This window comes from Anoplophora glabripennis, unplaced genomic scaffold (assembly GCF_000390285.2).
Source record: "Anoplophora glabripennis isolate ALB-LARVAE unplaced genomic scaffold, Agla_2.0 scaffold4, whole genome shotgun sequence".
Taxonomy (NCBI): Eukaryota; Metazoa; Arthropoda; class Insecta; order Coleoptera; family Cerambycidae; genus Anoplophora; species Anoplophora glabripennis.
This window is the reverse complement of record NW_019416568.1, coordinates 2,517,055-2,539,416: the sequence shown is the minus strand read 5'-3', so window position 1 is coordinate 2,539,416 and position 22,362 is coordinate 2,517,055. Positions and strand designations below refer to the sequence as shown.

Sequence of the window (22,362 nt, the reverse complement as noted above, 5' to 3'; positions counted from 1 at the left end):
TTTACTTTACTTTGTCGCTCTCATCTAAAGGCAGATGGACCATGTGGATTTTCCAGCCCTGTATAAAGCGTACCCAGAAATATTGAGACACCATTTTACAGGATTCTGGGATCATGAAAAGTTTACTCACACCAACTCATCTATATCCAAAATTCAACACCTACTGAGATACAAGTGAATGCAATACTATGAAAAATATTTTTTCATATAACGTTAAAACTGTTTTCTAACTTTCTGTTTGATAAACGATTCAATGTATTTGATTGTAACAATTGTAACATATTTCTTGTATATGTAAGGAAATTACATACAGGGTGTTATTTTTTAACGGTTCCACCCCTTTGAGTGCCCCACAACTTTTTTCTACGTGCAACTTTAGCCGTCTAATTTACATTTTGTGATGCAAATTTAATTTTACCATTTTTTTTTCTTGCGGAATCTTGATATGTTCTATAACAGTGTGATTCACAAATGGTGACTAAAAATGATAACTCATATTCTTTGGTGAATTTTAAAGGGTCTTTCCTATAAATTTTTTATCTTCTATGAAGTTTGTTATCTTCGTTAAAAGGATACAAGATGTTAAACTTCAAAAAATATTTTTAATTTTTTTAAATGATTTAAAAACTAGCAAGTGAAATAATTTGAAATTGGACACATGTTCTTATGTAAACATTGTCCAAAATCTAAAATTTACATGGTTCGGTGGCAAGATACAGGGTATCAGTGACATATTTTTCTAAATAAATTAGTACGCCACTGCTTTACGGTAAAAACCATGGTATTTTCGTGTTTATCTTTCGATTTTCTACAAATTACTACTCTCTTATGTTTTTCGAAAAAAGCCTGATTTTCGAGTAAAATTTAAAAAATTTACTGAGAACACCATTCGATATTCGAATATAATGCTTTTTAAAATTACATAGTGGGCTGCGATAGCAACTTTGACATGCTGAGCAGTTAGAAGAAGGAATATCTTTTTAACGAAACGTCCTAGATAAAAACTTTATAGGAAAGACTCTCCTTAAAATTCACCAAAGAATACGAGGTTTCATTGTTGGTCACCATTTGTCAATCACATTTGGAGTAAAAAAGAGTAAAAGTTGTCATTCTCAAAAGTACTAAACATATTCTACAATTTTATTTTTATATTTGGACGAAAAATTCTCCGCATAAAAATAAGAAATTAAGTTATATAAACATAGCTCTCCTAATTGTGTGTTTTTCTTATTTTTAGGCGTAGGAACGTTTCTCTATATATGGAAATGAAATGTCTCAGTATCTTGTATTACAGTTCATGTAAGACCAATGATGGTGCAATCATTTAATCAATTTAATACTACATAAAACAAATCTAGTAATTTTGTATTATAAAAATCGGAGTTACCCAAGTAAATAAAGAAAGGCGTAGGTCAAGTTTTTAGCTAAAGCATTATTAAAGTAATATTAAAAAATGTTGCTTCGTATTCGGTGGGATATATCTCAATAGGCGTTAACTTTTACATGTACATCTAAATTTGGATCCAAGGAGCTTGTGGTCAAACGGAATCTCAACCTTTCTGATATGCCCTGTATAAATCACTAGTTTTATAATAATTAACATCTTTTGTTTGTACTAAATAAATTAGATGAGAAAATAAATTTGGAATTGATAGAACTGTCAAAATTGCATTATTTTGTGGAAAAAATTACTTTATAGTAGGTACCTACGTATTATTACTGGGATTTTATAAAATTAACTTTTTTCAACAAATTTATTCTTATAATAAAAACTTAGAAATGGATAGAAATAGTCAAGAGTAAAAAAAATTACAGAATATAGATATTTGTTTTGTCATGATGATATATTAAGATCAATCCACACTATCGCTCAAGGTCCGTTCTCAGTCCAGTGAAACCTTTCCTTATCTACACTGCTGTGCGACTTAAATCTAAAATCATTAGTGGAATATCGCACTTATTTATTAAAAGAATATTTCAATGGAAAAAACACAGAAATCACAAGTCAAAGTGACAAGAAACAACGAATTAGATGCAGAAATATTTATAAAATATTTTAGAGTAGATTCTGGTACAATGTTGGCTGAAGTGGAAACTCATTCACACTATCAGTATTGGCTCTGTTCTATTCATGTTTTACCAGACCGAAAGCGGAGCTAAGCTCTACATGTAACGTGGATCGAAATTTAAAGAGCTGCACTATTTAAAAAAGTATATATTTTAAACCTATGAGCGAGATCTAGACTTCCTAGATGCATAACTTTTCTATATATTTTCTAGCAGCTAACATTTATATTATTTGCTAGTTTAAACTGGTTAACTTTTGCATTTTTGATATTCATATCATATTACGCTATGTTACCAAATTAACTAAACAAAACAAAAATTATGTCTTGAATTAGGGGTTAATACATCTCATTGTGTAAGCAAACTACGTACAGCATCTAATTAGACTTAAAGACTAGGTCCTGGGTAAAAAAATCGTTTTCTAAAATAAAAAAATATTTTACAATACATTACAAACTTATTAGCAGAGCACATATTCTTGTCTTTCACTAGAGTACTGTTTCGAAAAACACTAATATATCACTATAAATTATCTAAAGTCCTATAATTAAGCGCAATAATTTAATAATTTATTCTTATTCCTTTATAGTCCATCATTTTTTGTTTTATACTTGGGCACTTCCCTTCTTTTCTTGAATAGGTTCCGTACTCACATGCTGGGATGGTGCAATCGTTATTTAGTATACATCTGTAAAAAATATAACATTTAGAAAAGGTGAAAAATACAAATAAATGTCAAATACAAATGAAAAAACAGAAAAAATGGAAAAAAAATAAAGAAATAACGGAAAATGTACAAAAGTTACATACATCCTATCAGTCATGCTGAAATGCTCGTTACCCATCTTCAGTTGGATGCAGTCTACATTTTCTTCTTCACAGTCGCAATGGCATGAATTATACTGATCTACGGGCGTTAATTTAAAATGCTTTGGACATTTACACCTAAAAAAATAATATATATCTATACAAGTGGTTTTATTTTGGGAAAACAAGGATAATATTAATAGCTTTAACTCCCCCTCATAGCGAAATGATTCCTACGTTACTGGCTATTGCATTTTAAAAGACGTTTCAGTATCTTAAATTAGTTGGAGTAGTTTTTTCCTGAATTTTATCAAAGTACCACTGTATCCGCCAAGTGGTGGTTATATAGCCGTTGAAATTTTTAATTAAGAATTTTGCGGTTTCCTTTTTGACTATCGCTTGTGGTAAATATACTGAATTCAAGAAAAGTTCGTACACCTATACATCTACAGGAAACAGGTTGTAGAATTTTAAGTCAACTTGAATAGAATATGTACCTATTTGAATATTAAATAAGTCAAATATAGTATTAATTAAAGAAATATATCTTTGGAAATAAGATTTTCAAAATATAGAGGGGAAAAATATACCGAGTATTAGTCAGAACATTTCTTTATCTGGAATACACAATAACGGGAAAGAAAAATGGCAACATTTATTTAAACAATCATTTTAAGAAGAAAAAATCTTGGCTATTTATTCTATGTAAGATCGATACTTACTGCAATACTTCAGCAGAACTGTACGTATCAGCCGACTTGAACGATAGCACTGAAGAATTATCTTCTGGCTGTTCTGTGGATGTTTCGTTGGTCTTCTCTCTGCACTCACATTCAGTATGATTGTAGAAGCTGAGTTTCTCTACTTTCGTCCTTGTTGAGTCCAAAGTAGTCGACTGAAATTAAAAAATAATATATTCTATAACAATATTTTAGACTTAACTCTGTACAGGTTGTTAATGAACTTCTGTCAAATATTTAAAGGGGTGAAAAAGCCTCGACCAACTGCGACATCGTATAGCTGAAGCTTGTAATACGATTCGAGAGGACGTGGCGATGTTGCAACGCGTGCGAGCGAATTGGATACGTCGTGCTGGAGCTTGTGTTCAAGCAAATGGCGGGTACGTCGAACATCTTCTATGAAAATCAGCAGTTCTCAAAAGGTGGCTCCTTGCAATGTTGAGGTAAGTCATTTTACTCATCACTGATCCGTGTATTTACCTCATTTTGACATAACAGACATGTGGCAAAAATATTTGACATAAGTTCATTAACACCCTGTATTTTTTAAATCATGTGACGATTAAGCCAAATAATCAAAATTTGTTTCAAGCTTGGATAGAACAGATCTTCGGATCTGAATCCACCAAATTTCAACTTGTAGGATCAACTCATTGGTGTATTCGGCATCAATTTTCAATGAATTGCAACTTCGGTTTGATTGTTTGAACAATGCTGCAATGAAGTCAGGAATTTCAGATAAGTTAATGCATGAAACTACAATTACGTATGATTTATATTAACATATAAAGAACATTTGCGAGTAGGTGCATTAAGATAATCATGCAGTGAAAAAGGATGTAAAAATGTTTTTTTTATGTTTTAGCAACCGCGCACTTAACGCTTCTACTTGAACGTCGAATGAAGAGATACGATACATATCTTCTTTCAGTGCAGCAGGATTGCATATAATATATTACCGCTTGTAATATTATCGTCCTGTTCCTTTTTCTTATCTTATTATACTCCAAGGCAGAATATAAACACCTGTCCACGGTGTGTGTGTGTAAACGAGATGCTATCTTCTAGCCAGTATGATCTATCATTCTTGTATATATTGACTTGTCAAAGATCGCGGTTTCTTTAATGAATGTTTTTACGCATACTACTTGAACAATTATTACTGTCGCCTGTTAACACTGAAAAGAGTTAATAAACTGAAGCGCATATCTGATTTCGTGGAGATGATCTATAGTTTCATCAGTAGCATCTCAGTAGGCTTACAATGTAAAAATTGTCGAGAAGATAATTTGTTCTTATTGAATGCAAAAATAAAGGCGGTTTATACGAGTTCACTCATTTAGTCACGTACAAAAGTTCCAAAATTTTGGGTTTATTCGATGTTGTAAAAATGAATAAAATGAATATATTAGATTATACCACTATTGGATCAACTATAAATTGTTCAGCTCTGTGTTAGTCAAATTTGTTTTAAAATATTGTAAAACTTTTCAATATGGAATAAAGAAAGTAAACCGCATAATTGGATTTTCTAATCCAGAAATATTCCATTTCAAAATATCGTTCCACCGGGTGGGCAGAAATTATTAATCACAGCCCTATTCTTCAACAGAAACAATCCAACAGACATAAATGAAGACATTTGTGATGAGCCAACTGGTGTGGTTTCATTTTTAGAGCAATGATCTTAGTTTAGTCAACTGGACGCGTTTCCTGGAATCTATTAATACTGCATATGACCTATCCCGAACCACTGCTTGTGTTGATTTATGTGCCCGTAGAAATATTTACGTGCAAATAATTGAATTATAGTTGCTCGTTGAACGATGGATAATAAAATTTAGCGTAAAATTTAGTGGTGCTCGAATATATCGCGATTTCGACGGAAAGGATCACGTTGGGCTACTATTGGAATGCAAATATTTTCATAAGTAAAAGCGATCAGTCATTTACTAAGACAGTTCCATATTGAGTTAATTTAAAACCATAACACATTAAACCTGGGTCAATAAAACAAAATGTGTATTTCTCCATATTCTAGTACGTTTTAAAAACTGGAATTTTAATAGCAACGTTGCTATAAATTCTCACAATAAACAAAAACCCAGTTTGCGATTCTTCAGATATTGATCATAAATCAATTTTTGGAGAATTACATAAAACTTATTGAAGGTACAGATCTGAAACTTGATATAATTATGTCTCTAGAGTTTTGCATGGAATGTGTGCATTCATGTTACAAATCCAAAGAACAGAACAAAGTTAAGTATGTTATTAACATATATGACTAACTACTATGAGAGAACTGCACACCAAAGAAGGATGAATCTTCAATGGTTCTTGAGTAATGATTGATCAAAAACTGAGTTTCTCTTGCAATCTTTAAAAACTTAACCCTTAAGAATAAATATTTGTAGTTGTTGTAGATCGTTCGTTTTGATGAAGTACGAGCAGTTTCAAGCTTTCCCAAAAAACAGGTCAGAGCTAACATTATGTACAATATGACGTATAGAATATCAAACTTTTCACGGTTTTTTAGGCGTTTCCAGTTAATTTAATAGGTAAGAAAGTTGCATCACATTGTAATTGAAAAATTACAATTTTTTTGCTCTGTAGAGTATCATACAAGTACAATTTTAATTTACTTTATTCAGAATCATCATCTACCATTGCAGTTCAAGTTTCATAATGAAAACTCGACTAAAGCTTGTTGCATTTCTACTTTTTCTACTTTGTAAAGAGTAATAGGACATTGGGATAAATTAGTTTGAATGTAAAATGAGCAATCAGGAAGAATGAATTAAAAATTACCATTGTTCGGAACCACAATTAATGAGTTGACTTGATATCACAACCGAAAAGACCACCAACAACGATGAAATTCCGCGGTTTTAAAAAAAAAACAGTAGGATTTATCAACAGAGGAAAGGGAAATATATATTTAACACATTCAATCACCTTTGCGGCACTCATCTCGTAAATCACCGAGCGATTTATACAATCGTCCCATCCGCTAAGAAATTCCACTCGCGCTAAAACTGTTTTCCTCGAAGGATTGTTTCACATTGATTTATTGTAGACAAACTCTGACGTATGCATTTCTTGTTTTCTACGATTGGTGTTTCCTTTGTTTTTCGGTCATTGTGCTCGTTAGGCTCAATGACACATTATAATTCAATGGTTAATATATTTATTAGAATAATTAAGGGGTTATTCTGTAACGCCTAGATGACATATTTAAATTGACTTGGTAAATTGAGAAATATGCTTGATGGAACTATTACTCACCAAGTTTTCTCACCACCAAAAGAACAAATATCTTTCACAGTGTATACAAGTATGTCACGAAGTTGAGAGTAAGCATCTCAAATCAGTAGTTATGTTGGTATGAAATTCGGAAATGTATTTTTCTCTATTTTTTTTATACAATTCGAAAGTTGCTCACAAACACAACATTCTGTTTCATGGGCTTGTGATTGATAGCAATTTTCAAGTGATTCTATTCAACTAATTAGCGATCGCATTATCTCGTGCATTGTTGGAACGGTTTGTCACTGTTCATTATAAACGAATCATTAATATTAGCGACGCTAAGATTCAGGGATTTTTAGTTGACAGTACCAGCCATGCAATGTTGGTTGCCTAAGATCAGCGGTCACGTGGCTTGTAATCATTTCTGAAGGCTCTGTATATGATATGAAATGTGAGCCATCAGCACAAATAAATAAATAATGTAGCCATGTTTCATTATTTGGCGGCAAGTTGTTAATACGGAGGTAAGATTTTTGTATTTGTTAGCTTACATATACAGGGTGTCCCAGTGTCAGCGTACAAAAATTTTCCAGAGGGTAGACCAGCCCAAAATAAGATCAAAATTCTTATAAAATATTTTTCTGCGATGCACTTTCACTGAGTTACAGGGTGTTGTTTAGAAAAAATAATAACAGCTTTCCGCAATAACTCAAAAACCCTTTCAGGGATTTAAGTAATTTTTGTGTACATCTATTAAAGGTCATTAAAACTACATGGTGCTTATTTCGATCTGACGCCAGGGGCGGCCTAGGCCAACGTGTCCTCAAGGTTATGTCTTCATAACTTTTGCATATCCTAGTTTTATGTAATTTGATTAAGGTTTCGTGAATTTGCAATCGATTCTGAACAAAAAATGGGTTCTTGTTTCATACCTCAAAAATGAAGCGTTTTCGAGTAAATTGGGTCTAAAGTATCGCCTGCATTAATTCGTAGAAAAATGCATGTAAAAATTGTATTTCTTGTTTTCTAGTAGGTAGGTACCTGCCATTATAAATAACAAAGTTGTTTACAGGCGTCAACAAACCAAAATCAATTACGGTACTCGAAGTTACAAGAAATTAAGTTTACAAAACAACAAGATAATAAGTATTATCAAATTTTCCAAAAACGAATATGCCGATATGATAATTTGTTTACGGTTTCTGTCATGAAAATTCGTTGGTGGGCTTACAAGAGTATCTACGCAGGTTTCCAAACAGAAGGCAACCTTCACAAAACGTATTCCAATGAGTTTTCCAAAGAGTCCGTGAGACCGAGAGTGTTAACATTGGAAATATCAGAATAAGAGGTAATTTGGAAGATGCAAGCATTTTAGAAGAAAATGTAATAGCTGCTGTTGTTGATGATCCTTCCACCAGTGTCCGAAGAATATCAACGCAAGTAGGTGTTCCACGAAGCAGCGTCTGGAGAATTTTAAATCGAGAAGAACTGCACCCATACCACCTACATAAAGTACAAACTTTGCATCCTGGTGATTCCGAAGAAAGGATACAATTTTGCAGATGGTTGCTAGAAAATATCGAAAATAACGAAATAAAATCTTTACATGCATTTTTCTACGAACTAATGCAATCGATATTTTAGACCTAATTTACTCAAAAACGGTTCATTTTTGAGCTTTTTTGTTCAGAATCGATTGCAGATTCTGGAAAACGTAATCAAGTTACATAAAACTAGGATATGTAAAAGTTATGAAGATATAACCTTGATGACAAGTTGGCCTAGTCAGCTCCTGGCGTCAGATCGAAATAAGGGTGAAAAGGTTTTTGAGTTATTGCGGAAAGTTGTTATTATTTATTTTTCTAAATAACACCCTGTAACTCAGTGAAAATGCATCGCAGAAAAATATTTTATAAAAATTTTGGTCTGGTCTACCCTCTGGTAAATTTTTGTTCACTGACACTGGGACAGCCTGTATATGAATGAAGTGAAGAAAACAAAGCGACAAAATATGAACGGAAATATTTAAAAATAGAAATATATTATTTTTGAAAACTTTTTAATTTATTCAAGCGATACCAACTAAATATTTTTATAGAAATTGTTCGGAATGTTTCACATTTTAAAACACTTGCGATTGATATGAAATTTATTATTTCTAGGCTGCAAGGTAATGTTATCAAAAGTACCCAATGCACATATTAATCGTAATTTCTATTAGGTTGTGCTTTTCTCCATCGGATACGAATTAAAGGAAGTTATGTAAGAACGCAACAATTTTGTCGAACAAAAATTACTGTAATGTCACAAAATAATATAGATCTATGTTCAGCCCATTATTTCAAATTGGTGCCTATGTGGTATTTCCTAACCGGTATTTCCTTGTTACCTGTTACGGTGAAAGTTGGTAGGTACTTATCAAATTACGCGGTATTCACTAATTATAAACTTAAATTTATTAACGACTTGGTAAGGCTTCAGTCAGAGTATAATTTGATGGATATTCGATTCGATTAAAAAAAAACTTAATACACGACATAATGGTTTATTTGGTTTATTTTCCAAAACCAAGAAATAATTAAAAAAAAGTAACAAAACTGTATTTTTAATCAATTTCTCTCTCTCTCTTCCCCCCCTCTCTATCTCTAAAAACAAATATTTATTTTAAGCTCGTATAGATATATTTATCGTCTCGAAATTGTACTTTTTAAATCCTGAATTGTTCAAAATGTAGTCCCAAAAATACGATTTTTGTTATTAAATCAGATACAAGATAAAAACCAACTGAAATGTTAAATTCTTTCCTAATGGATCAGTTAACCAGGACATTTCATAAAATTAGTAGACAAGACAGTAATCCAAAAATGATGGTAACTCACAGCGGTGGACTAATTTGTCTCAACTTACCAAAATAATCTGCTTAATGCCACTACAAGACGCCACACAAAGGAATTTAATCCCGCGGTTGACGAGGCATATCTAATGGCTTTAACTCCTGATCAAGATGAATTATAACAATTATAACGCCCCTTGTGACTAATTGACCATGCCGACGTTTGTGATTTGTTAATCGGCTAACGTTCCCAAATATTATCACAAGTTAAGAGGTTGATTGAAAAAATGCGGAGGCATAAAAAGAAATTTAATTACTAACTTTTTTCTTCCAAACTACTAATACTAATATTGACTTTGGGATGTATGCAACACTATTTTATTTTGCTTCAGGTATAAAAAAATGGTTTTGAAGACATAATCAAATTGTAATTCAGGAAAAGAAATGTAAGTTTTTGAAAAAAATGGTTTTTTATTTTGAAACCTACCAGATAAATTACAATTAATTAAACAATTATTTTCAGTGTGTGATTTTTGTTTAGGTAAATCTATTTTTATAAAGATAACCCTTGCCTGAGCCTTTTGGTGCAAAAATTTATTTCATTCATTTGTTTTTTTTCTTTACAGGTGGCAAAATACCCAAGTAAAGAATAAACTAAACCTATGGCACAAATAAACACTATGCATAGGCAAATTATAGAATAACATTATGACACTATTGTCACTAATTGTCAAATGTCAGACAGCGTTGGCCTATGAATGGCTACCGTGACTTTTGTTAACCCATTGCGATGAGGCTAGGAAACCAGGCAAGGCCTTCTGGGACTCAATCTATTTTCCTGCTGACTTCAATATAATTTTTTGACTACTTTTTAAAAATATTTCGCAAATTGTTATAATCCCATATTTTGCATTTATCTCAACAATAATTGCAATAATCAAAATTTGACAAGGCATTGTTGAAACGAACATGAGAAGGCCACAAAATATCTCACAGAAATTTGGAGTATTTTAGAGAAAAGAAACTTAATCATCATCAGTTGCTGATGCTTGTGAGTGGACTATTGAATTTGGAATTAGAGGATATTAAAGATCTAGCAGATAGATATTAAAGAAATTACAAACTTGTTCGTTCGATTAAGTTAAACTACACAAGATTTTTTAATTCGCAATAGGTAAAAGGTAAAATGTTAATAGTTCAAAGATTATGCTGTTTGTTCCAAAGGTAGTAAGAATATGCAGTATTTTTAGCATACTGGTGTTTTGTTAGTTGCCTAAATTATGAACAAATTGTTGTTTATGTGTTGTTGTTTCTCTGTTGTTGTTTATTGTTAAATATACGAATAAGTAATAAAGTTTTCAATTCGACAATTTAAAATTGTTAAACTAACAACTTTTAAAATTTATTCAAATTCCCTGAATAGCGCTAAAGCTCTGATGTAATGTTTATAAAAAATCAGTATGTGCACCCCATCATGGATAACATCACAGTTCTTATACATATAAATAAATAAAATGATGCTAAAAAAATACTAAACTAAACTAATGGGGGAAATACAGTTACATTATAAACTTAATCCACACTTGAATGGAATATCCACAGATGAAATATCTAACACCTGCAATTAATTATTCTTTGATTTTCGTTTGTCTATAATTAATCCTTTTCAAACTTAAGTCAATAAAAAATACAGTAGTGATCATTCCGGGTTAGATGGTATGAACGTAAATAAACATAAAGAAACTTTAATTGGGTATTGAATGACAAAATAAGGTAATATAAGCATGGGGAAATGGTACTTTGATAAATTAGGTTCGATATATCTTATCTGTGCATTTGTTGCCGATGACTGAAGGGATGTTTCTATACATATACTGAAAGACTGCAGAAAGATTTTTTTATAACTTTATAAAATATACGTCAGGAGCACCCTAATAAATGACGAAAGTCAGTTCATCATTAAAAAAAAAATTAAAAAAATTGCAATAACAAAAAAAAAATGTCAAAAAATTAGGTATTCTTGAGACAAACAAGCTAAGAGGGAAAGTATAAGGAACTACATCAGAAGAAAATGAGAGCCCTATTAGGGCAAAATATTGATAAGTGACTATTTAAAAAAATTAAGTTCTATCAAAAGGTCTTGAAAATGTGTTTCCTGGTTTGGTAAACATTCGTTTTAAATACTAGGGACTCAATAAAATAAAAATTTACAAATTTTTCTAACCTAATCTGTTTCTATTTACGACAGCTTAAGAGATGGCAATATTTTCACATTCAGTTTGAAACATGATATTGTACATAATTTTTTTATAAAATATTTTATGCATTCCACACATTCACTTTATTTCACACGTTAGTCAGTCACAAATTGCAGCTAACTAATAAATACGCAACATTATTGGCGTTATAAAATAAACAGTGTGACACTTAATATCGCCATGCAATTTTAGATGCAGTTATAAATTCCACGACCTCTGACCCTTCGATTTTAGATTGCCGCAACGAATATCCTGACAATCGACACGCCCCTAATGAGGACTGTTTTAGCGACAGCCAGTATGTAATTGGCAATGTACCCACATAGACAATACCAAGGGGGACACTAATGGAGTGTAACACTACGAGTTCTCACCAAGTCACCAGTCCATAGTGTACCTTACTTATTTCTGACATAATTATGTGAATCTAGTCACCTATTTTAAAAGTATAACTTGTCAGAATATAGTTGGTACATTTACGTCTTACTGTAGGTATTTCGTCATCATAATTAATTTTAACTATTGTTGTATTACTTAAAACTGTTTGAAGTTAAGAAAGTACGAGTTTTCTACAGAAAATACGATTTTAAATACAATGTAATCACGGAAAACAAGTCGTTATTGGATTTATCGATATGAGCAATCATAGTTCTATTGTTTTTGTAGTCTAAAACCGAAAGTGGAGTTCAGTGAGCCATTTTCATTTTCATTTTCGCTTTCCATTTTTTTAATGTAACCATCATTAATCATTTTGAAAACCACTGTTCACATATCTTTTATGCATGCGCACCAATTGCCAAATCATATGTCAAGGGAATTATTTAGCATGAGAACTGCAAGTTAAATCTAGTGGCTTTTGATTCATGAGGCTTTTAATCAATCTAAAATAAATTCTTGTCAATATTTGTCCCAGTCAATTTGTAAACAACACCCACATGATATTATATAATTTAAATATAGTGAGGCTACAGCAATCGAATAGAATCAAATGTGGGCAGCAAGCACTTGAATCTATATAGATTATAATTATAATAATATAATTGTTTTTAATTTATTGGCAACATAAAGAATTTTATAGAAGGAGCTGTTATATTATGTATTTAAAGTTTGATATTTGTATCTCCAAGTGGACAATAGACTTAAACAAATATTTAACTTTATTCTAAGCAAAAAACAAATTTTGTTGGTTCAAAAGATAATTCAAATAAATTATGGATATTGGAAGCTTTTTCCAGATACCTCCGAAACCGTATTCAACATTAGTTCCACCTATCATATTTATTAACTACTACAGAGATACTTGAGAAACTCAAATATTTTTTCAAATTAATTAAGTTAAATTCGTTTAATAGATCCATGTTTGCTGATCCTAATAACTAAATTGTGCTAAAATAAAAATTTAAATAAATTTTGATATTAGTTGACTTTGCAAATATAGAATATAAATAAATATTAGCGCCTAGATAATAAGTATAATTAAACATGTAAAAACATGAATTGAAAAACATTATTAATTAGATTAACAAACAAACCCTACAATGACATTGGTGTATATTAATTTATTGTTATGCAAATCTATTCACAGAGTCACAGATCATCAGTTAATGAATTTGATTGTTCGAATTGTTTAACAACGTTTTAAATACTTAGAATTACTTATCTTGATTCATGTGTGAATTTTTAATTAGAATCATTCTAGAACGAGATCGTTATTAAATCAGTTCATTCTTGCCGCGCTTTTATTAGTAATACGATGACGCACTGTAGTTTCTGCTCCAAGTAAAAAACAAAGATAATTTTTATTCTATGTAGGACGATGATTTTGCGGATTGTTATCCCGTTTCAGGTTACAGAATTACATTTCATTTCCTTAGCCTTAGCTTTGGTCTGATGGTATAAAAATCTAATAAGCATTCGGATAAAAATATCAGTTGAAACAAGAAAATTGAGATAATTGAGAGCGTTACAGGGATATACTAAAAGAATATCTTCGATCTATATTGATAAATGTTGACACCATGTTGTTGAGATGATGCGACTTGTCACACATCTCGCCAGACAATCGATTTATTGCAACAACAGTTTCTTGGATGGATAATTTCAAGAAATACTAATGTCAAATGGCCACCTCTTTGGATTTTTTCTTATGGGTTTATGAAATCTTTGGTTTACAGAAATAAGCTATGTATAACAAACAATTCCTGAACTTAAACTGAATACTCAACGCACAATTGAAAATATGCCACGTGGAATGTGTAAGCAAGTTGTCGAAAATTAGATTTTCAGAATGAAGTCGAGGAGGATAGATTTAAACGATATCATTTTTAGAATACCTGTATGCTGTATGCCATCGATTTCAAAATAATATAAGCATTATGGTATTATAATTTGCAGTTATTATTGTGCCTCACTTACACACTTACTGGAAAACCCTTTATGCCTGAAGGACGTCACTGTCCATTCACGGATAAGCTACGCGCTGGACCCAGATTTGCATGTGGAAGAATAAATCGTGAAACGCCCAGGTCGTACCAGAAAATATTTCATTGTATCGACGAGCCAAGGTATTGGAATGAGTCATGGTCGTAAAATGGATCAGCTCCGAAACATTTGTAAACATCGGAAGCGTGCTCTTCCTCTTGTAATTGGTAAAAAATGAGGGGCAATAAAAAGTCTTTCGCTGCAGCTTTACGGCTCGTAAACTGTTGCTTAAAAATCTATTGTCGCTTTCTAAGAATAACGTTTGTTTGTGTGTAACCTTGTTGTTATATTTGGTATTTGTTACTCAGTTTTGAAAACAATGTGGAAGGCTTAGGCAATGTTTATATTTGGCTTCCTTGTTCACTTTAACAAGCGGCTCCCTTTAGGCGTTTGGAATAATAAATCGTTTTACTTTGTTGCGATAAAATTTGTTAAAATATTATTCATTCCGGAATAATATCCTTCAATTTATTATTCTTTTATTAAACTTGGGTTATGTTCTCGAAGGGCATTGACATTTTTACGTATTCTTTTTTTTAAATTCATTAGCAAAATTATATTAAAATTAATGACTACTACTGATTCCTGTTGCAAACGAATAAGAGCCAAAATGATATAATTGTGGTTCTGTATGAATTTTAAGTTTAGTCCGGTTCGAAGGACCATAAAAGCGTACCAGAATCGCGGTGTACATGTCATTAACAGTTAGTAAAGGGAATAAAGTACAAATAATTATTTTTTCTTAAATGTGCACTCAGAATGTGTATACTTGGAATTTACAACTTTCTTCCAATATTGTAACTCTCAAACTTTTCTTTTGAAGACGTTGTAATTTCCAAACATATTCTTAGTAGATCTATTTAACAAAAATTTGTATTTGATCTTAGTTTGTTTACTTACTATGTTAAATCTATATTACTATAGTTATAAACTGAAACATTCTGTATACGATCGATTTTTGATGTATAAATATCCTTATAAAGTGGACTGCACTCTTTTCCGGTAATGGTAAGTTGAGATTTAATATTACGTCTTAACCAAATCAGAATCAGTAAACCTTTATTCGTTACTGCTGTTGCTTACAGGAACTAGACATATTCCATCCTCGCTGAAATTTATTCCGACTTCCAAAATATTTTAACGCCTATATTTAGATGTTTAAAGATAGTAGGTATATTAAAGCATACTGAAACTGTAATTAGGTACTGAAATCATTGTTATTTTCGTTGCAGGATTTACTCTTGCACTGACCAAAATTCCACAAAATTAAACACCAGATGGACCTGAATAATTGCTCGAAACTCTAAATTTAGCCACAATAATCAAGATTTAACGAACCAAATGCACATTTTAATTTGTATGCACTGTTTAATCTCGAATTGGTGCAGCAAATATATCTCTTCGCGCATTTATTTATGGATAAAGAATGTAAAAGGGGGACTACTACTGATCTGCAACGGGTTTGATATAATTATATACTTCATAAATGTTTCAAATTCAGTTGCAGAATTTTGTCGGACAAAATTTAGCTTTTCAATAAATCTGTGTTGAACTTCGTTCAATGATTGATGAAACATAAAGAAAAGCTTAATGATCACTGAGCACTGACAGAAAAAACACTGATCCTAATAATTTACATGATTCCACAACATCATTACCAAATCTTCAGATTAACATTACTTACATAGAAATAAAGTTGCACCAGAACCCTCTTTTTGTATTGGCATATATTGTCGTACTTGCAACATCCTGTGTCTTCACCACATCGATGCAATACCGTGCAGTGAGGAGTGTAGGTTTTCGTTGGATCAGGATGTTCCTTCTGTACAGGAATCACTTTTGGCGAAGGACTTCTACACCTGCCTTGCTGGTTTACCCGCTGATTATGTTCCAGAACTGCTTTGACTTTGCCTCCATCTGAAAAGAAGACGTGCTGTAATTATTTTAATACTTAACGTAGTTGCATGGACATTAGTTTTATCCCAACGTAATATTTTCTGAAAGTTAAAATAATCTGGAAAAATGGTTCTCGATGGCTTACTTCAAATAGTGAAAATAATGAATTATATTTAATTCCATAAAATCTTTACTTTTATTAAAAGTGCAACTTCGTAACTTCAAAAAGAACATTATTGTACTACTAAAGGTCTTAATATATCAACGAAATTATTTAATATATAATTATATTCCAATATATCTTTGTTTGATATGACCTATTATGCATGCCGCAAGTGAGAGTTTAGAACAGACTTTTCCTACATATGAATGTCTGCTGATAACAACTCTCTGATACCCTGAGCTGACAGGAGTGTTGCTGTTCAAGATATTTATATAGTATCACCATTAAATAAAACAGATGATATGTATGGAACCCCATATTTGTGTCCGCGTAACCTTCGTAGGATTAGACTGAGAGCTAATATTTATTATAATGTGTTAGCCCAGCTCTACGGAGATGCTTGTCAAAATATCCATCACTTGTTAAAATTCCTATGACAGTCCTAATGTTGTTTCTGCGTGGCATACCGATGGTTCTATTGGCGTCAGCCCATAACATTCTTGCCTATCGCAAACCAAATTCACTCAACTATTCTACTGTTGATAGCTCTTACATATATTTACCAATGAATCTTGTTAAATAAAATTGAGGTAGTTATTGATTCTAGACCCATAAATTGACTATTTGAACCTTATTTGGCCAACATGTCGGCCATTTCACTGTCTTTCGCATTATGGTGAGGTTAGCTACACATGATTGTCTCCATGCAATTGAGGTGGTATTGTGGATCACCTCATCATCAAAAGCAGTTTGATAATCTGTACGTGTTTTACATGTTGATTAAATTAAATCTAGATTTGAAAGAGTATAATAAAAGTATGAATGAAATAAGTAGTTCGAGAGCCCTGAATGTCATTATAAGATCACCAGGCAAATTCCCATCAAGGGATTGTAAATTAAGACATCTTTCATGAGGAAGAGTCATAAATCCAAGAAGCAGTTCAGTGGTTCGTCTAAAACACGAAATGATACAGTTTTAACAAACAGATCTACGTATCATACTATTTATATGGACTAGTTTTTCAATAATTTTGGACACATGAATACTCTACTCTACTACATCTTTGTGATGGTAATAAAATTTGAAGTTGTGGCAAAAATTTATAAAACAACCAAAGAATAATAACGATTTACTTTCTAATCGATTATTTTCCCAAATATTTAAAAGGGGTTCAAAGAACGGAACTCGTATTTTTTATAAAAGGCCTTATGCACTGCAGTCTAGAAACTTTTTATTGTCTACAGCTGCACACATGACATTAATTTATTTTTAGCTTAATAACCATTATTGTTATTGTCTGAAATAATGTAACAGTTATGTACTTCGAGAAGTTACAACGCGACATATTTTATGGAACCCCATAGTCTAATGAGATTGTAGATGTCCATGCGGTACTGCAATAAACTTGAACCATACTTCAGCTATTTCAGGTTTCAGACTCGAAATTGACCATTCATTACTTACTTCCCTGTTTCATTGTTCACGTTTTTGTGATGTAAAGTCACGAAGGCATAGACACTTGAGGCAACGGCGTGGCATAATGAACCGACCAATCTATATTTGATTGAAGAGGTGGAGATCCTTCGCAAATACCTAAATGCACGACTGTAGAGCATCGGGATTGTTTACTTAATTGACGTAATGTGTCTCGGTGTGATTTATATTTTGTGCAATACTGTTTTTTTTCGCTACCCAACAGAAAGACAGTATTAGTTAGTTCCTATTTATTGATAACTTGATCTAAATAGATTTATTTTCATCCAAGAAAGTTGCCTTTGAGGGTTGGCCTATTAGTTAAAGGGGTTAAATATTGTTATTGCTATCAAAAAAATACATTGGCCATACAGGGCGTAACAATAACGATGTTACAATAATATATGACTTATTCGTGTTAAAATAAACAAAACAAATAAAAATAACATTTTTTCCTAAAACATTCTACGACGTTTAAAAAATTAAAGGGGGATTTAATCCATTACACGAAAACTATTGAAAACATATATTTCAAACTTGCAATTTTGTTGTAACAGCTACATGTAACATTTGAACAAATAATGACCTCCAAATTAGAAGGGGTTTGAGAAATCCAACTGTGAAAAAAAGTTATCATTTTACTGACGTGGGGATAGACCGTTTTCAAACAAAAACCTTGTGTCTTTTGAATGTGATAATGTCTCTTGAGTCTTTTTCATAGAATATCCCAACAGGTGAAATTCAATATCGTTTATAATTTTGGATACGTTCATACTTATATAAACGAAGTTATGTATGGCTGTAACATACAAATTAAATAAAATGAAAGAATAACTTCAAAAAAAAGTTTGTTCTGGGTACCACCTCGACCACCCGATTTGAATATCTATGATTTCCTATAGAGTCACCTTAAAGACGGACTCTGTCTAATAGCTTCAAACCTTATAAGTAATTTTAGGAAAATTGTTACTTTGCACGGAAAATACAAAAAATATCCAAATAAGCAGAAAAAACAACTAAAATATTCCACAAATGTGTGAAACCTAATGTAGCTAACTAGCAAATGTGTTTGTCCAAGTATCTCCTTTACTTTAAAATGTTGCAATTATAATATTAGAAAAGTATGTACAATTTTGATACTACGAGTACAACTAGTCGTCCTAGAATGGACGTGTTTGGTATAAGTACGTGGATTTTATTAAAATCACATCCTCGAAATTGTGCCGGAAGAAGGAAGCATAAAAGAAATATTTGAAATGCTTTTTAGTGTTACAATCCGCCTACTTCAATCTTCTAAATTTATTTCACATGCAAGGTAAAATATCTATTCTTTGTATGAGTTGCATTAGTTTCTGTAAATAATTACAGATCTTAATATAATCTTGTCAGGTTGATCAGTTCAGGTAAGTGAAATATTTATTTGACCTGGGAAGAAACCAGGTTGGATTAAAATAATTAAAATAATGTTTATTGAAACTAAAATCCGCCAAGGAATAGGTAAACGTGCATAGTGGCCTGTTAATGCTGAACTTTAAGTAAATTTATCGCTTTCATGTCGAGAATATCAGCTTTATGCACCTCTTTTATACAGGGGTTAGAAGTTTGACTGCCTTAATTTTAACAGACGATAGAATATATTAAAATAAACAAAAATACCTTATATGACATGGATTCTAAACTCAACCATTTCAGAGAAAAAAATGATCAAGATCTCGAATTTGATGTACAAAAGTTAAAAAACATGTGTATGGCAAAATGAAAACCTAACGTGATATAATTTCTAACTCTCTCACGTATATTAAGTTGTTACTATCATTATTATTACACAGATAATTTTTGTACATTTTCCTACCTCATAGGAGATAAAAAATATGTCTACGATCATCATAGTTATTACATGTGGATAAACACTGTGTCTACTACAACACTGCTATTATATTTAATAATAGGTCTCAGAATCATCAAGTCTACATCTTCATGCATTTTTTACACCAGTTTGTATAGGCATGGGTGATTATTACGTTTCCAATTTTAGTATATACTAGAAGTGCTCTGGTTTTCTTCAGTAGTTATTATTTTAGATCAAGTAGATAAACAAATTTATTGAAGAATTATTTTCATACAGTGTTATATAGGTAGTCTAAATAAAGTTAATGTTTAAATATACTTCTGACTTCAGTGAAGTTATCTGTTGCTATTTTTAGTGGTTTATAAACTTAAATAATTTATACTCAAAACTTGACTGAATTTGTTTACTATTGCTAAAAGGACTTTCATAGAAAAAGATAGCTAATAAAGACCAAACGCATGTTGCTTTAGAATCGGAAGATTCAGAAGTATCAGATGTGTATGCTCAGAAGACTCAGGGCATGTCTGTTTTTATGTTGAAATTTGGTTGAACACCGTAAATGTTTTTTAGTTATATAGAACAAATGTTTGGTTTATATTCGTTGTTCACTTATAAAAAATTAATATTTGGTTATTTTTACAGTTTTAAAAAACATATGATATTTGCCTTTTGCTAATTTGTTCTTGAGTTCCTCTAATACGATATTTCAAGGCATCCCGATCCCGAATATATAAATTTTGTGATTTGAATTCAAATCCCTTCAATTTCTTCATCTTTCTATTTTTTTTCTGTGGAAAAAATGGAAAAAAGACAAGAGTTCTTCAGGTTCTTCTCCGAATTGTCAGATCTCTAGACTCTTTACTGTATTTATGCAAAATTCCTAGCGAAAACCAAATAGTCTACGCTGTTATTGCAAGAACGATAAAAAATAATGTAAGTACATGTATAGGTTTAACGTTCTAATAGAAATATTTTCAGTTGACAGATTTGTTTCGTTAGATCTTCAAGATCTAGAATAAAACACACATTTTAAATTCTTTTCACGCTCATTACTCCCATCATTTCTCTGTCAACTAAACCTAATTAGTAAACAGTACCCCACACACCCCAGACGCCACAAAGTAAGCTAGCTAAAACAATGGAATACCAGTCACACTATTTATTTTCCGTCCAGCGTAACGCAGCAGAACACTAAATTATAGAGCAGGTGCAGGAAGCTGAAAGGAAGAAAGACATAATAATTAGATATCTGCCGGCTATCAAGTCGGCCGTGATCTTCGAATCTCAGTCGGCGGTTATCCTGAATTAAGTTCGTATAGAGTAGACCCCACAGAGACAACAATTTCCCTACTCATAACTGCCTAATCTCCTGATACGATCGAAATATGAACGTAACATGTGGTCGACTTCCAGACTGGTTAATAATTTGAGTAAATATAGTCAGCTAAATATACCGACGTTATAGCAATATTACAGACAATATAGCTTCGCTCCAGACCGCTACTGAAATAAGACAGCAGTTTTAAATTTCCGAATTACGGATAGATTACACCAACAGCAGAATTTTAGGGAGATTCAGTGCACCGGCCCGCATTCCTACGTGTACCCTAGCAACATATAAACAACAGTTTGGCAATGTTGTCACGCGTACTTACGGATTTTTTTATCAATACCTGTTTTTGCGTTACTATATTTACTTAAATGTATGACGGCGGTATTAATAAAAATGTTTTAAAGAATCAACGAATACCTATGTAGTTTCATATAATATTCTGCAGCAGTGTCACAGTTAAGTTATTTAATTTTCATTGTTTGGTATTGAAATACTACAGAAAAAGTATTTCCAAATAAACAAAATTCCTAATGATATTTTAAACAGCTTGTAATATAATTTTTTTAATATTTGATGATGATGATGATAAATTTAATTAATATACAAGGTGGATTTATTAGTATGTCGCGGAATGTAGGTTTTTTCTGTATTTTAACATCCACTTATAGGTTTAATATAATTAAAGACTTTAAATACAAATGTACGAATTTTCCTTTATTTCTTTTCACATTATCAAAATTTGCTGGCGTAAAATATATGTTTAAAATAACAAAATCATTAAAAAAAATTAAAATACTTGCTTGTAGAAATAATATACAACGATTTTAATTTATTATTTTATATTTGCTTTAAAAACGAATTCAGAATTAATTATCAAACATTTTGTCCTGTATTTTTTCTTTCAATACTTGTAAATTTTGGGGTCTTTAATAATATATTTTGTTGTGTCTCCACAAAAATATGTCTAAAGGACTGATCGGGACTGTTTTCTGGCCACCTAAAGTTTCTAATAATATTTTTTACAGTGTTCGTTGACAGGATTCGTTATCCAAAATAAATTTGCTTTTGCACATTTCTGTCATATTTGTCTGATTGTGTGCGAAAGAGACAGTGTGCGATAGAGATAGAGTAATTTTGTTGTCTCTCTCTGCTGTTTTCAGGAGTCTCTGGGGCTTCCCCAGCATCTTCAGGACACATAGGGAGGGGGCG

General features: G+C 31.6%; 1 protein-coding gene across 1 annotated transcript in view; it reads right to left on the bottom strand.

The window, feature by feature from the left end:
- Nucleotides 1-991: 991 nt before the first annotated feature.
- LOC108917336 overlaps nucleotides 992-22,362 on the bottom strand; it is a 36,435-nt gene continuing 15,064 nt past the window's right edge. The window contains exons 3-6 of the mRNA XM_018723885.1: nucleotides 16,123-16,355; nucleotides 3,597-3,769; nucleotides 2,878-3,012; nucleotides 992-2,755 (exon numbers count right to left, since the gene is read on the bottom strand). Of these exons, the coding sequence (XP_018579401.1) occupies nucleotides 2,629-2,755; nucleotides 2,878-3,012; nucleotides 3,597-3,769; nucleotides 16,123-16,355 (668 nt within the window). The 3' untranslated portion in view covers nucleotides 992-2,628. The remainder of the gene's footprint in view (nucleotides 2,756-2,877; nucleotides 3,013-3,596; nucleotides 3,770-16,122; nucleotides 16,356-22,362) is intronic.